At 37.4% G+C, this 15286-nt stretch overlaps 2 protein-coding genes across 4 annotated transcripts in view; one reads left to right on the forward strand and one right to left on the reverse strand.

Moving 5' to 3' along the window:
- Positions 1-1362: 1362 nt before the first annotated feature.
- On the forward strand, positions 1363-2563 carry LOC135138833 (venom allergen 5-like). Its single transcript, XM_064068855.1, has 3 exons — positions 1363-1690; positions 1750-1972; positions 2018-2563. The coding sequence occupies exons 1-3, from the start codon at positions 1426-1428 to the stop codon at positions 2514-2516; spliced, it is 987 nt and encodes a 328-aa protein (XP_063924925.1). The 5' UTR covers positions 1363-1425; the 3' UTR covers positions 2517-2563.
- Positions 2564-10846: 8283 nt separating this feature from the next.
- LOC135138396 (ly6/PLAUR domain-containing protein 6B-like) overlaps positions 10847-15286 on the reverse strand; it is a 432620-nt gene continuing 428180 nt past the window's right edge. For all 3 annotated transcript variants that reach the window (XM_064068366.1, XM_064068367.1, XM_064068368.1), the window contains one exon: positions 10847-11450. In XM_064068366.1, the coding sequence (XP_063924436.1) occupies positions 11223-11450 (228 nt within the window). In that variant the 3' untranslated portion in view covers positions 10847-11222. The remainder of the gene's footprint in view (positions 11451-15286) is intronic.

Here is a 15286-nt window from a genome sequence, read left to right on the forward strand (position 1 = left end):
TTTTGGATTTTTAAATTTTAGATTTTTCAATCTTTTGATATTTTAATGTTTCAATATTTCTTAATCTTTCGATTTTTCGACTTCCTGGTTTTAGTTGTTCTGTTTTTCAATTTTCCGATTTGTTAATTTTTCATTCCCGATTTATCGAGGTTTGATTGTTCTGGTTTTCGATTTATCAGTTTTTCAATTTTCATGTTGGCTTATTTCGGTTTCTCAGTTTTTCCAGTTTTCCATTTTTTCGTTTTTTGATTTTTCCGCTTTTCCAATTTTTCAACTTTTAACGTTTTGTTTGTCGATTTCTCTATTTTCGATTTTTCGACTTTATCACTTTTCGATTTCTCGTTCTTTTGATCTTTTAATCAATTTTTCATTTTTTCGAATTTTTTAGGTTTTTTGATTTGTCGATTTATCGAGATTCGGATTTTTGATATTTTGATTGTCAATTTCTCAATTTATAAATTGTTCAATTTTTAACTTTTCGATTTTTCGACGTTTCGATTTTTCAGTTATCCGATTTTATAAATTTGGGAGTTTTAATTTCTCGATTTTTCGTTATTCGGTTTTTAAATTTTAGATTTTTAAATTTTACATTTTTTCGATTTTTTCATGTTTCATTTTTCCATTTTCAGTTCTTCGATATTTCGATTTTTCAATGTTTCGTTTTTACGATTTTTTGAGGTTTATATTTTGCCTTTTTTTCTTAATATACATTGTATTCTTTGAACAACACGATACTCAAAAACGTGTTTTTAATTGTTTGTAAAGAAATATTTTGCAGTTAAGCTCCGCCAGTTTGGTTGACGGCGAATAAAAAATAATCAGAATTGAGACAGGGCGGGTGGGCGGGCTTACTTTTTTCCTTTTTGTTTGAGTATGTGTAGACTTCTTTTCACAACATGAAACTTAAAACATGTTTAAAATGAAAAATTTGTATAAGGAAATATTGATTTTGCAATTAGGCTCCGCCCTATAAATACAAAATCCATATTTTCTTGCAAACTTGTACCATTTTATCCATGTCCTAAGTTTCTTGTTGTGAAAAGATGACTATGTATATTAAGAAAAAAAAGCACAATATAAGCCCCGCCCGCCCACCCTCTGTCAATTCTGATTATTTTTTTTATTCGTCGTATGTCCAGGGGCGGAGCTTAATTGTAAAATTCTTATTTTTCTACGCGAAGTAACCATATGAAATTAATTAAAAAAGAAAACCAAAGAGAAGCCCCACCCATCCGTCTCGATTTCAATCGTGATGAATTTTGCATTCGTTGTCTGACCGAGGGGCGGAGCGTAATTTCAAAATTGATAGAAACCTTATCATCCAGCGGGTCGTGATCTAGAGACTTTAGGTTGTCAGGTTACGTCAATCTATTAAAATTTGATTTTTTTTTTATTGTAAAGAATTTTAGTCCGAAATTCAACATAATGTTTCCCAGTGTCACTTTTATGATTATGTTGCTGCCTTTTGCGACTCTGGCTGTTGAAGACAAACCGAACAAGTACACTAGGTACAATTACTGCAAACTGAACTGCGATGTGTACGCACATTCTGCTTGCATGTGTATACGTATACCACCACGAAAAGAAATCAGAAATTTACCATACAAGAAATTCAGAAAGATGGTCCTCCACGAACATAACAAATGGCGGAACTATCTAGCGTCAGGCAATGAAAGCAGGCCACAGATCGGTAGATATAAATACTTTTTTGAAATACATACACAGTAATTTTCTATTTTGGGTATTCAGGGTGGACCCCTGCTGCTGGTAACATGTTGGTAATGAGCTACGACCTCGAACTGGAATACATCACCCGATGTCGCGGACTGATGACTTTCAGGTACAACGAATGGGATGAAACAGGTCAGGATAAGTGCAGACTTCGCAAAGGTGGTTTCCCTGTTGGCCAAAATTTATTCGGTTCTAGCGAAAATGATACGCTGGAAATGATCCGTAGCGGAATACAAACATGGTAAGGTATGGTTTAGTCTGTTTTGTCTTATTTTTCGTTTCCTAGGTATGACGAAGTGGAATGGGTGACGGATGAAGACATTGTAGATCAATTTGGTGGAATAGGTGACACTATTGGAAGTTACACCCAGATGATCTGGTGGAGTACGAATCGAGTGGGATGTTCCATGGTTTATAATCCCGAAAACAGGGAATCTTGGCGCTATACTCTGATCTGCAATTATGCGAGTTCCGTTGTTCCCACTTCCGCTGGAAACAGAATAGGTGCACAAATATATCAAAGATCAGAAACCCCATGTGACAGTTGTCCAAATGGAACGACGTGTGGCGCAACGCCCGAATACCCATATTTGTGTGGGAAGCAGAAGCCGGTACCAACCCAAGCACCAGCATTAATTAAAAGAACGTTTAGCGAAGGAGGCGAAAGTTTTGGACGCTCATTTGAAATTGGCAAACCACCAGAAGAAGCCTTTAGTCGAGCAGAAAAAAAAGGGGACAAAGTCGTCGGGTATTTTCTATTGGTACTTTTGTATTTGGTGTATTAAGTTTCTGGCAGCAACTTTGTCTTTACTAAAAGATTGTTTGTACAAATTGTGCCTTGTTTTCATTTTCACAGATTCTTTTCGCTTTGTTATAAACATATTCCGACAGAGGGGTATACATAATAAAAAAATAATAGTAAAAAATGAATATATAAACTAGAGAAAAAAAAACACCATAAATAATTAACAATCGGCACCCATTCGTACTACAAGACCAGATAGTTGATATACATTTTATTGACTATAATGCAATATAATTAATTTTTTTAGTTTACTTCTATGTAATTTGTCGCAGAAAATATCGAACTTATCATTCAAACAATTGTATAGTTTAAAACAATTTAATAAAGGAGAATTGTAGTGGTAGTAACTATTCGGAATTACATAATGAAACGTCTGTGGCATTCGGCTTATACTCCTAGGTGCAATGAAATTTATTTGGCTAAGTAATGTATCACTATGAGTACGGTCCTGACTACGATAAGCAGAACACGCTCCGAAATCCAAACTCGAAAATCGAGAGATATCGAGCGTAAAAAGCGAAAGAGAAGTAGTAGAAAACAAAGAAGTGAAGTGGAATAAGAATAAGAAGCACCAAGAAGTGTAAGGACAGCAATTATTCGGGTAAGTGTGGAATCAAAAGAACCTAACCTCCGAAGAGATAGTCTGGGTGACAGTTCTTATCGCGGCACGAAGTAAACAACACAGGAACATTCTAGATACACAGGAAGCAAGAAAGTCGGCCAGGGAATGCTAAACGGGAATCCTGAACCGGAAAAAGGACACAAACTAGCAATAGAAGAACAAGATAACCAGAAACGAAAAAGGGAAACCTCCTTTTCACCATCACCAACACTTGGAGCAACACTTAGAAAAATTGGAAAAAGCAGAAAGGAGAAACAAAATCGTAATCGAAGGAGGGAAACTACCTTACAAGGAAGCGAAATAACAGCAGAGGTTGAAGAACTCCTAAAAAATAAGGTAAGAATCCAAACTAAGATACAAGACGCAAGATTAGTCAGCGAAAAATACGACATAGTAGTAGCAAAGATAGAGAACTGGGACACAAAAAGAGCAATCATGAAACAGAAGAACAAATTAAAAGGATCAAAAACGTTTATTGAAGACGATTACACCAAACAAGAGAGCGAGATACAGAAGGAAATAAGAGGAATAGCAGCAGCAGAAAAAGGGAAAGGAGTCGAGCCAAAAGTAGGGTACAAAAAGATGATATGGGCAGGAGAAGTCTGGCATTGGGACACTAAATTAGACAAATTAGTGAAAGCACCGTCGCACCCCAAAGAAAATCCAAAAAACTAACAGAGGAAGAAACCACACACCGGAAAACAATGACGACGTATGCAAAGCTCATGGATGACTCGATAGGAATTACGAAGAGAAAGAAAAACCCGAAAATTAGAATACGAACATGGAATGTTCGAGGAACATATAGCGAAGGAAAACTCAGACAAATAGTTCAAGAATTACAAAGGTATAATATAGATGTAGCAGCTATACAAGAGACGAAACAAAAAGGCAAATTCATCACTGAAGTAGACAACTACATATTATTTAATAGCGGAATTGACAACAGAGAACTAGGAACAGGATTCATGGTGAAGAAGAGCCTGAAAGGAGCAGTAATTACCTTCAAACCAATCTCAGAAAGAATGAGTTATACAAGATTGAGAAGTAAGTACAGGAAAATAAGCCTACTGAATATACATGCACCTACTAAGAGAAAGATCTAGAAGTAAAAACAGAATATTACGAAGAACTAGAAAGAGAATATGTGAAAATACCAAAGCATGACATTAAAATGGTTATAGGAGACGCCAACGCAATGATAGGTAAAGAGAATTGCTACAGGCCAACAATCGGGAAAGAAAGCAAACACCAAAAAACGAATCAAAATGGAGAAAAAATGATAGAGTTTGCAGAAGAAAATAAAATGGTAGCAGAAAGAGATCTACAAAGGCACATGGATGTCGCCTGACGGAAAAACGGTCAACCAAATAGACCACATACTGGTAGAAAGGAGAGATGCCCAACTAATAACCAGATTAAGAAGCTACAGGGGAGCAGAAGCGAATTCAGACCACTTTCTAGTAAGAGCAGACCTCAAACAAGAAATACCGAAGAAAAAAGAAGGAAAGAAGACGCGACGTGATATAAATGTAAACAAACTTAAGAAAGCTGAAGTACAACAGGAATACGAACAAAAGATGAATGAGAGAATAAGATCAACAGAGCAAGACATACCTATAGAAGAGAGGTGGGAAGAACTACAAGAGAACATATGGAAGACCTCGGAAGAAGTACTAGGGTTCGTCAAAAAAGACAACAAAAATAGAAACGAATGGTTTGACGAGAAATGTAGAAAAGCAATAGAAGCGGGGAGGTCAGCCAGACAGAAATATCTAAAATCAAAAAATGAGAAGAACCAAAAAGATTACCAAGAAAAAAGGAAAGAGTACAAGAAGATATGCAGAAATAAGAAACGAGCAAAGATGGAAGAACAAATACGACAAATAGAAGAAAACTTCAACAAGAATGAAATAAGGAACTTCTACCAGGACGTGAAAAAAGAGAAAAGAGGCTATCAACCACGAGTAATATATTGTAAAGACAACGACGGTAACCTGATAGGAGACGAACAAGCAAGAATAAAACGATGGGCAGAATACTTTGAAGAGCTGCTAAACGAACAGGATACACAGCAAGATACGAACGAAAGAGTGAACGACTCGGATGACCCAGATGAAACAATAGAAATTGACGAAGGAGAGATTAGAGAAACACTAAGGCAGATGAAAAACAACAAAAGTCCTGGTAGAAACGGAATAAAGGGCGAGATGCTAAAGTACGGAGGAGAAGCAGTAGCATCAGAGATACATCGACTAGTGCTAGAAAGTTGGAAGGAAGGAAAAATGCCAGAACAATGGAGTGAAGCAGTACTTTGCCCGATATTTAAAAAAGGAGATATTACGAAATGCGAAAATTATCGCGGAATAGCGCTGCTAGACGTAACGTATAAGGTAATGGCCACTTGCATCAACCGAAGACTACAGCAGCATATGGAAAAAATAGTAGGAGAATATCAAACAGGGTTTAGGAAAAATAGATCTACTGTAGACCAGATATTTATATTAAAGCAACTACAAGAAGTACATTACGAAGAAGGAATCAACTTATATCTGCTGTTCATAGACTTTAAAAAAGCCTATGACACGGTTAACAGGAAAGAACTGCTAGAAGCCATGCAAGAACTGGGAGTCCCAAGAAAACTAATAAAACTGACTAAGATGACCCTGCAGAGCACCAGAAACAGAGTCAGGATAAATGGTCTGTTGTCAGAACCATTCCAAGTAAGAACAGGACTCCGGCAAGGAGATCCAATATCAACTACCCTGTTCAATCTAGTACTCGAAGCAATAATAAGAAGTGGCATCCACAGAACGAGCACGAGATACGAAAAAAGACACCAAAATATAGCCTTTGCGGATGACGTGACATGTATAACAAAAACAGAAGCAGATATGAAGAAAATGACAAAAAATCTAATCAGAGAAGCGAAACGAATGGGTTTAGCGATCAACCAAGAGAAAACGAAGTTTATGAAGATGGAAACAAAACAAACTCCAGCAAAACCACTGAAAGTAACTACAGAAGAAGGAACAACATACGAATTAGAAGAAGTAAATAGGTTCAAATATCTAGGAGTAGTAATTACAAACAAAAACGAAATGAACGAAGAGATAGAAGAACGGATCGCGAAAGCAAACAAGAGCGTAGGAAGATTAAACAGATTTCTGAGGAGTAAGAATGTAACACGACGAACAAAGAAACAAGTATATAAGACAATAGTAAGACCTACAGTCCTGTACGCTAGTGAAACATGGACGCTAACGAACGAAAACGAACAGAAGTTGGAAGTATGGGAACGCAAGATACTACGAAAGATATATGGAGGTATAAAAGAACTAGACCAATGGAGAAGAAGAACAAACCGAGAGATCGAGGAAATATACGGAGAACCAACAATCACGAAGATAATCAGAGCACAAAGACTAAGATGGCTAGGCCACGTCGGAAGAGCACCAGAGGAAAGGACCATTGGGAAAGTATTAGACCGCCTAAAAGGAGGAAAGAAAAAGAGAGGAAAGCCAAAACTGAAGTGGATAGACGATGTTCGAAAAGATCTTCAAAACTTAGGCATTGAAGATTGGAGATCCAAAGCAGCCGACAGGAACAAACGAAAAATTATTGTTAAAAAAGCCCAGGGCCTTTAAGGCCTGCAGAGCTGAATTATATATAATGTATCACTATGCACTGAACCATCAATAATTTTTTGTAAAAATGTAAGACAAGCCAAATTTCTTCTACTCAAAAGTGATGTTTCATTAACTGTGTTCAAAAGAATTTTTTGGTCACAGTGTAGTGCAGGGTATCTGCCAAAGATACGTATTTACAAAATTTTCTCAGTACATTTTCAACAAGAAAGATAAATGTTATGCGTTAGGTTCCATACTTCACATACTACCTCATTAATGTGATACAACACAATGTCTTTCTATGTTTCCCTGAAAAATTCGTTAAGGCATCTCATTATAAATCAGTGCGCTGGTATAATTAATGAAAAATAACCTGCGAAAATTAAACGACCTATTTTCTCTGACTAAATGCACTGGCATTAAGGTAGCTAGAAATTTATATCGTAATCTATACCGGGACGCAATTCGTGAGGCCAAAATCACTGCTAACGAAAACTACATAAAACAGGCCCACAATAAAATACAAGCTATGTGGTCTACCATCAATGCAAAACGCAGTGACAAATTAACTAATGTTATCAAAAGTTGTAACAAAAATGTCAATGATTTCAATGTTTTTTTCTGTAACATTGCTAGGAATATAACCAGCAAAATACCTTCTTCAAATTATGACCCCTTATTTTTAATGTGTAGTGACTGTAATAGTAATGTATCTTATTTTCAATTCAGGGAAGTATCTTGTGCCGAAGTTCGAGAAGTAATTAATAAATTGAGAAACAGCAAATCTAGAGACGTCTATGGGCTTAGTGTCGAAATAATCAAAACTATCAGAGATATTATTTTATCCCCCCTCACAAAATTAATTAATACTTGTATTAAAACCTGTACCTTCCCTGACTGCCTAAAGGTTGCGAATGTTATCCCAATTCTTAAAAAAGGTGACCCTAGCGACAGTAGTAATTATCGTCCAATATCGCTTCTTCCGATTTTTTCTAAAATTTTGGAAAAAATTCTTATGGTGCAATTGAGTGGCTATTTTGAGAAACATAATTTAATCTGTTCCAATCAGTTTCGCTTCAGGTCTGGATTAAACACATCAAAAGCATTTATAGATCTCGTTGACGAGATCACGTACTGTTTCCACGAAGGTACTTATGCGACAGCATCCTTCTTAGATTTGACCAAGGCCTTCGACTGTGTGTGCCATTAGCTACTACTTCGAAAACTCTATTTCTATAATCTGCACCCAGAGAGTGTTCGTCTCATATCATCATATCTTAGAAACAGAATTCAAAAAGTCACTATGGGAGAAACGTCTTCTAGCTATCTTCCTGTTACGTGTGGTGTCCTGCAGGGATCTATATTAGGCCCACTGCTCTTCTTAATTTTTATTAATGACCTCCCGTCTAATTTAACAAATTCGAAAGTTATTTTATACGCCGACGACACCACTATACTAAACAGAGGTGATTTTCTTGAAGAATGTGAAGATAAGAATTTGGAGGTACAATCGAAAGCTAAACTATGGTTCAACAGCAACAAACTAAGCATGAACACCGACAAATCAGTCAATATGCTTTTCACACTGAACAGAGATAACCCAACAAATTCAAGCTATAGCAAAGATACGGTATTTCTAGGTATTACCATCGACGACCAACTTCTTTGGAAACCTCACGGGGATAAACTGGCAAAAAAACTAAGTAAAAACATCTTTCTATCGTCAACTTAGGAAAAATGTATCTCTAAAAACAACATTAGTTGCATATTTTGCCCTTTTTCATTCTCTGCTGGAATATGGAATAATAGTGTGGGGACACTCTGTCATTCGTCATAGAATCTTTGCTGTCCAAAGACGAGCCATACGGAGCATAACTGGTCTTGAGTATCGTGCTGACTGCAAATCAGTGTTCGTTTCTCTCAATATTTTAACTCTACCTTCACTGTTTAGTGTTTATCTACCACAGCTTAGTTTTCGTTAAAGAACATATAAATAAATTCCCGAATTTCACCGAGTCTCATTTTCATGACACCAGAAATAAAAATAACCTAATTCCCTTTTACACACGTTTAACTAGGGCACAAACAGGTACAAGATACTTTGCTGTCAAATTTTACAACATTTTACCTACTAACTTCCGAAACCAACCACTAAGTATCTTTAAGAGTAAACTTAAGAGTTTTTTTACAACTAAATGTTTTTACACATTTGATGAATATCTAAAATGTAAATATTTCAATTGTTTAAATATGTAAGTAGGTAGCCTAAGCAATTAATGACCTGTGTAAAACAATTTGTTTTTAACACCAATAAATTATCTTATCTTATCTTATGATTGAAATCTTTCAAAAACTTTTCATTGGGAAGTGTATCTCAAAATAATTGCCAGTTGGTCCGTATGTGACAAATCTGGAGTAGAATCCACAATAATTGAATAATATTTTGTATCTGCATCGTTTATGTCCTCAATAATTTTTTTTTTCACTAGCAGCCAGGACGCATGCAAATGTCGACTCATTTAGTGGTAGCAAATTCAACTTTTGCTACCACGGGTTGAAAAAGAAAAATTGAGGTTATGTACGTAATGTTTGATGTGATTTTTTCTTAAAAAATGAACAAATGTGTGCTACTAACATTACTTGAGTATACGCAAGATAGTTGGTAGACGGTAGAAGATAAAATGATTAACTCAGCGACAAGTATAAACGGTTTTCTTTGTGTTGAAGATTTAGATTAAGTTTGATTAGAAATCAAAACAAAATCATGTTGCGTCAAAAAATTGAACGTTTATTTTTTCAATTTATTGTCTTATGGTTTCTGCTAGTGAAAAAAATAGTATATTAACCACGGTTGCAAAGCCACTTCTAGACCTCGCGCTTCAGAGCCCTCGACGCTGCGCGTCTCGGGTTCTAATTTGCGCTCGGTCTAGAATGCTTGGCCTTGCAACGTTGGCTAATAATATACTATTTCTTACTTGAGTTGGTATTATGTCGATTATCTCTTTATAAACCGTTTTAGACAAGTAACTTGCAACTAGTGGTTTGGTTTGATATTTATCTATATGTTGTTTCAAAAAAGGATCAAATTCCCCAATAAATTCCATAAGTCCCATAAAATTTCCATTATGTGATGAACCCCATTTTTCATCATGTCCTCTAAATGACAATTCTCTTTCACTTAAAAATTTAATAACTGCCACAACTCGCATCAGGACATTGTAATAATATCCACAGTCATTTTTTATTTTTTCCTGAAGATGTTTGTCAACAACGTTTTGTTTTCTTTGTAGGATAACCAGGTTAACAGCGCCTTTTTGTGATCCTGAGATTCTTCATGACTGTCCAAAGTACGAACTATGTTTGCCCAATCTGAATAACCACTCATTAATGATGTTTGTGTTCTGGAGAATAATTTGCACACTAAACAGAAAACACATCCTTTGCTTTTCGAATAGGATAACCAAGATCTCGTTAATTGTTGCCCATTTTTTAAACGTTTCAGAAAATATTTGTTTGTAAATTGTCTGCTCTGTCCCTTATAATTCCTGATAGACTCAGAGTAAATATTGTCTTCCCTTTTGTTTTGAAAAAACGAGCCTTCTTTTGATAGGCAACTTCCGATAAAATTTTCATTTCATCGTAGTTGTTGCATGAAGTTCCAGCAGAATTTTTCACACTTTTCAAAATAACTTCATTTTCACCAGTTGAGTTATTTGAAGTGGAAGTAGAAGATTGAGATGTAAAAAAACTTCTGACTTTTCGACATTTTGCTAGTTCCTGTTCATGTTGAAGCTTAAGTTTCCGCTCACTGAGATATTTGCTCTCAGACATTTTATTTAATCAAATACCTAATGAATAAATTGTATTATTAATATTTAACAAAACGAAAATAATTATCTAAATACCTTAAACACTGTTGATTCCAAAAATGATAATATATAATTTTATTTTTTTTACATTTAAGCCTCTGACCTTGCCCGTCTCGGGCACCAACTTTTTGAACCACACGTCTGGCCATCAAGGGATGAAAAAAACCAAACCTTCCATAAAAATCTCTCCTTTATTTAGCTGAATTTAATTCTTTAATAGACTTAATACATAACGGTAATAAATCCGTACAACATATGAGTATTCGTTGATAATAAACATGACATTGTGAATAAAAATCGGCGCATGTACTCCCAAATCCAAACAACGAAACCAACAGATGCGGACAGTAACAAGCTACGAGAAAAGGTATAAAAATAAGTTCGCAGATCCATCACCAGCTGCCGTCCCTTCACCAATCGTCTTCCAGTTCTCCTTCTTGTGCGTGATTGTCGATAACGAAAGCAAGAGGGAAACAAAGGACGGAAAACACGAAAGCAACTAAATCTTGTGGGTCGAGAATTTTGATTTCGGTTTTGATTTGTGGTGGTGGTGGTAGTGGCGGGGCTTAAATGACGTGTAAAATTAACCAAGCCATGGTCAGGAGTGAACCGGTGTGACTGGTGAAAGCACTGTTAGTGTCCTTGATGGTGGTTGTGAGGGCCTTTTCTCTTTCGCGGAATAGGTTCTTGGCCAGCATTCGCATCTTGGTGATTTTGTCGTCGAAGAGGGCGTTGCTGGAGTTGGTGGGAACGTTGATGTTGCAGTAATCTTGATCGCAGCAGGAGACGCAGATCTGAAATAAAAAAGATCGAGTTTTAAAGTGGTATTTGATTCGTCTAATTCTGGTATTTGCCCATGAATACAAAGTGATGATAAAATAATGAAACAAACACGGTAATTTTTTATTGAAAAGTCTTTATTGTTGGCAAACGCAACTCCGAATGATGAAACTTTTTGTCGGTGAGTGTAAACGTGCCGAGTTAATGCCATTTCGTGAAGCCTGTGTTGAACAAGATTTATTTAGATAAGAGATGCAAATTTTTATCCCAATTATGATAAGGAATAAAATAGGAAAAAAAGTAAGACACGGACGGTAGAACTAGGTCACGAAAAATTACAACTGAAGTGATATCTGACTTTACAAAAAATATATAGGTGGTAAATTGGACAAAAAATATTATATTGATTTTTTTGTCTAAAATGTTAGTCTCCACTCTTGTCACCAGTACATATTTCGCAATAGAATGATAATATTTTTAAACTATTAGGCACGTAGAAAATGAAATTGGCGACACTCCCACGAACTTGGCGACAACATGGAAACATTCCACGAACATGTTCGTGACCAAGAGAAAAAAACCTCATTGATTTTGATGTCAAATGACGAAACCATGAAGCTTTTGTGGTTAATGGGTGTGTGCCCATTGGTCGTCACACACCACGATTTTGTCCGACGAGCCGTCAAGCTCTGTCAAAACATGGTCGTCTTGTCGGCGTTTCCCGAAATTTTTGCCAACGTTGTTCGAAAATTTGGTTTTTCGATGCAAGGAAAAGACAAAATTGCTCTTGAGAATTTAGTTCAAGTGGATCGATGAGTGGTGGATGTTGTGATCACCAATGAGCTGCTTTTGATGTCGGAAGGCAAATTTGTGGTTGGTGGAAAAGGGGAGATTTTGCCACCTTGTCACGTGGAAAGAAGACTGTCTAGAAACGTAGTCGACCATCAGACTATTTTAAGACTGCAAAACTGTGTCCTTTTTGTGTCATCCGTGCAAGACAACGACAATTTCGGTGGTAAAAATGTCGTCAAAGTCGACGAGTCGTTCTTCGGGGGGAATCATCGTCATACGGAGGAAACCATCTATGTAGTTGAAGACGATTGTTCTTGGTTGCTCTTCGACACGTTCTGTCACACGATTGGTGGTTTTGCTAACTGCCACCACTTTCGCTACGTCGACGGGAATTTCGAGTGGATGGCTAGTAGAAACGGTCTTGGTGACTTGAAACAGCACCTTCTCGAGGGTTACCACGTGGAAGAAAAGTCTCTACAACGTTACGAGTTCCACAGGAACATGAACATCGTCTGTGCTGACCCTGGAATGGGCAAAACTACCCTCATGCAAAGTTTGAAAAACCAGATATCGTCAGACCTTTGGACGGTTTTAATCTATGCTAGAAATCACTCGCGACACTTCCGCGAACACGCAGACAACATGGAAACATTCCACGAACACGTTCTAGACCAAGCCAAAAAGAACCTGAGTGATTTTGATGTCAAAATTTTCGAGATTATGCGCGAGCAGAACTTGGTTCGTTACATATGGGATGGTTTGGACGAAGTTTCCACTATGAATGTAGACTCGGTTCTTAGTATCATCGACAAACTTCATCATAGTGGTATACAACAATGGGTAACGTCAAGGTGCAACATGAAAAAGAAATTAGAGATGAAGTTTCGAATCCCGTCCACGACCCTCACGCCGTTCGACGACAACGAGCAGAAGCGTTACATTCAACAACGTCTTGACTGCACGCCAGACGAAATGTTGACGATCTTCGAAAAAATTAAGACCAACTTCCAGCTTTCCCGTGTAATAAAATTCCAGGGATTCCTTTACAAATCTTCATCATTACGGAGCTGTTTCGCAAAAACTTGCAGAAGTACCTTGTCATTCTAGACGAAGTTTTTTCCATCGCGGATTTGTACGACCATTTCGTCGACGAAAAATTCCAAGTGTATGACATCGGGAAGGAAAAAGCCGACGACGACAACGATTTGGTCTACGAAAGAATCCAAACCGAAAAGAAGCAGAGGGTGTATCAGTACGAAAAAGCGGTCTTGAGTGTGTACTTACCTCACGACCTAGTCACCAAGTGGACAATCAAGTGGAAGAAATTTTTGACGGAGCTCCAAAACGGCAAAGACCGTTTTGGCATTATCATCAACGTAGACGATGACAGTTTGGTGCAGTTCGTCTACAACTCCTTCGGGGAGTACTTCACGGCTTTGTACCTTTCGAAACACCTGGAGCGAGTTCCGGAAACTCGAAGTTTTTGGTTTGACGATAAGATACATCAACATCCAAGTTTTCTTCGACTTGATGTTGGCGATGAATAAAGCTCACGTGGCGGTTTTGTACCGGAATACGAACCTTCTGGCTAAGTGTGACGAAGACGAAATTATCTCGAAAGATAAAGGGGGGAAAAATGTTTTACAACTGATTAGTTCTTGGGGCTTGAGGTGTTCGGATTTGAACATCGAAACAAAAAACGGCGCCTACATCATCGACAACGAAAATATCGACATGTCGAAGTTCCGCAAGGGCGAAAGCTCGGACCATTGCACAATTCTGGACAAACTGAAGAAATTGTTTCCTCTTGAAGAAACCGACGATTTGTTTCAAATCAGTTCTTTCTCGTATGCGTCGAAATCGTCGTCGCTTTTGTCTCTGGCGATGTTGACTTGGAGCTCGTCTTTCAGTGACGATTTTACCCAAAAGTCGATTTTGATTTTCTTTTATTGCGCGGTGGCGGATTATGTTCAGATTTTTGACATCATGGACGTGCCTTATATCAAGACCACAGACCATTTCCTCGAATTTCGTCTAACTGAGACTCAATCGGTGACGAGTTTACGCAGCATCGTCAACCTCGAAGACGACAAGAAAAATCTCTCGCAAAGAAGTTCTGATGGTTTACTTTTCCAAGCATCTAAGGGTGGCAATGCCGAAATTATGCAGCTTCTTATCGATAATGGTGCTAACTTGGACGCACGAGACATTGGTATTGACGAAATGCGACCCATGGTTATGGTGGCGATTCAAGGTCACTATCAAGCTGCCAAAGTCTTGGTTGATAGCGGGGCGGACGTCAATATTACAGATCGTCATGGCTATTCGCCTATTCACGCAGCGTGTCAATATCAGCACTACGATATTGTCAAGCTGTTGGTTGACAATAAGGCTGAGCTTGAAAATCCGGATAACAGAATGGGGACACCTTTACACCACTGTTTGACGAATGGGAATTATGAGGTCGCTCAACTACTTTGTGAGAGTGGGGCTAACGTAAATAAAAGACCTCACATGAAAACTCTGGCCCTAAGCTAAGGTATAAGATGATTTTGAGGCAAGCTCACTAAGCTAATGGTACAACATGGGTACTTTTTGTCACCTAGCTTGGAAGAAAAAGTCGTTCAACTAAAGCTGAGGATCAAGATGATGCGGTACATTTTGGGAAAGTTGGAATGAGGCGAAATTGGTGTATAATTTCTATTTTATTAACTAATATGTCATTTGCCAAAGTCAGTCGTATCCTAGCAAAAACTAGCCCCGCCCCCCCACCCTTTGTTTTCTTAAAAGATGCCATTTTCCAAAATCAGTCTAATCTTGCCAAGTATTAGCCCCACCCACCCGCCCTCTATTTTCTTAAAAGTTATGCCATTTGTCAAAATCAGTGCTAGCAGGTTGCATACAGCCAAAAAGTCTTCTTTATTTTATTAAGCCAACTTAAGAAACTAACAAAAACGATTCTCTTTGACAGATTATTGTTTTAATTTTTAGTTATTTGGATTTCATTCACTTATTAATTTTCTCCATTTTTTTTTGTTATTCAACCCCTACATCGAGC

The sequence above is a fragment of the Zophobas morio genome, unplaced genomic scaffold (genome assembly GCF_036711695.1).
Source record: "Zophobas morio isolate AGI-343-1 ecotype UQ-CSIRO unplaced genomic scaffold, CSIRO_AGI_Zmor_V1 ptg000030l, whole genome shotgun sequence".
NCBI classification, from domain to species: domain Eukaryota; kingdom Metazoa; phylum Arthropoda; class Insecta; order Coleoptera; family Tenebrionidae; genus Zophobas; species Zophobas morio.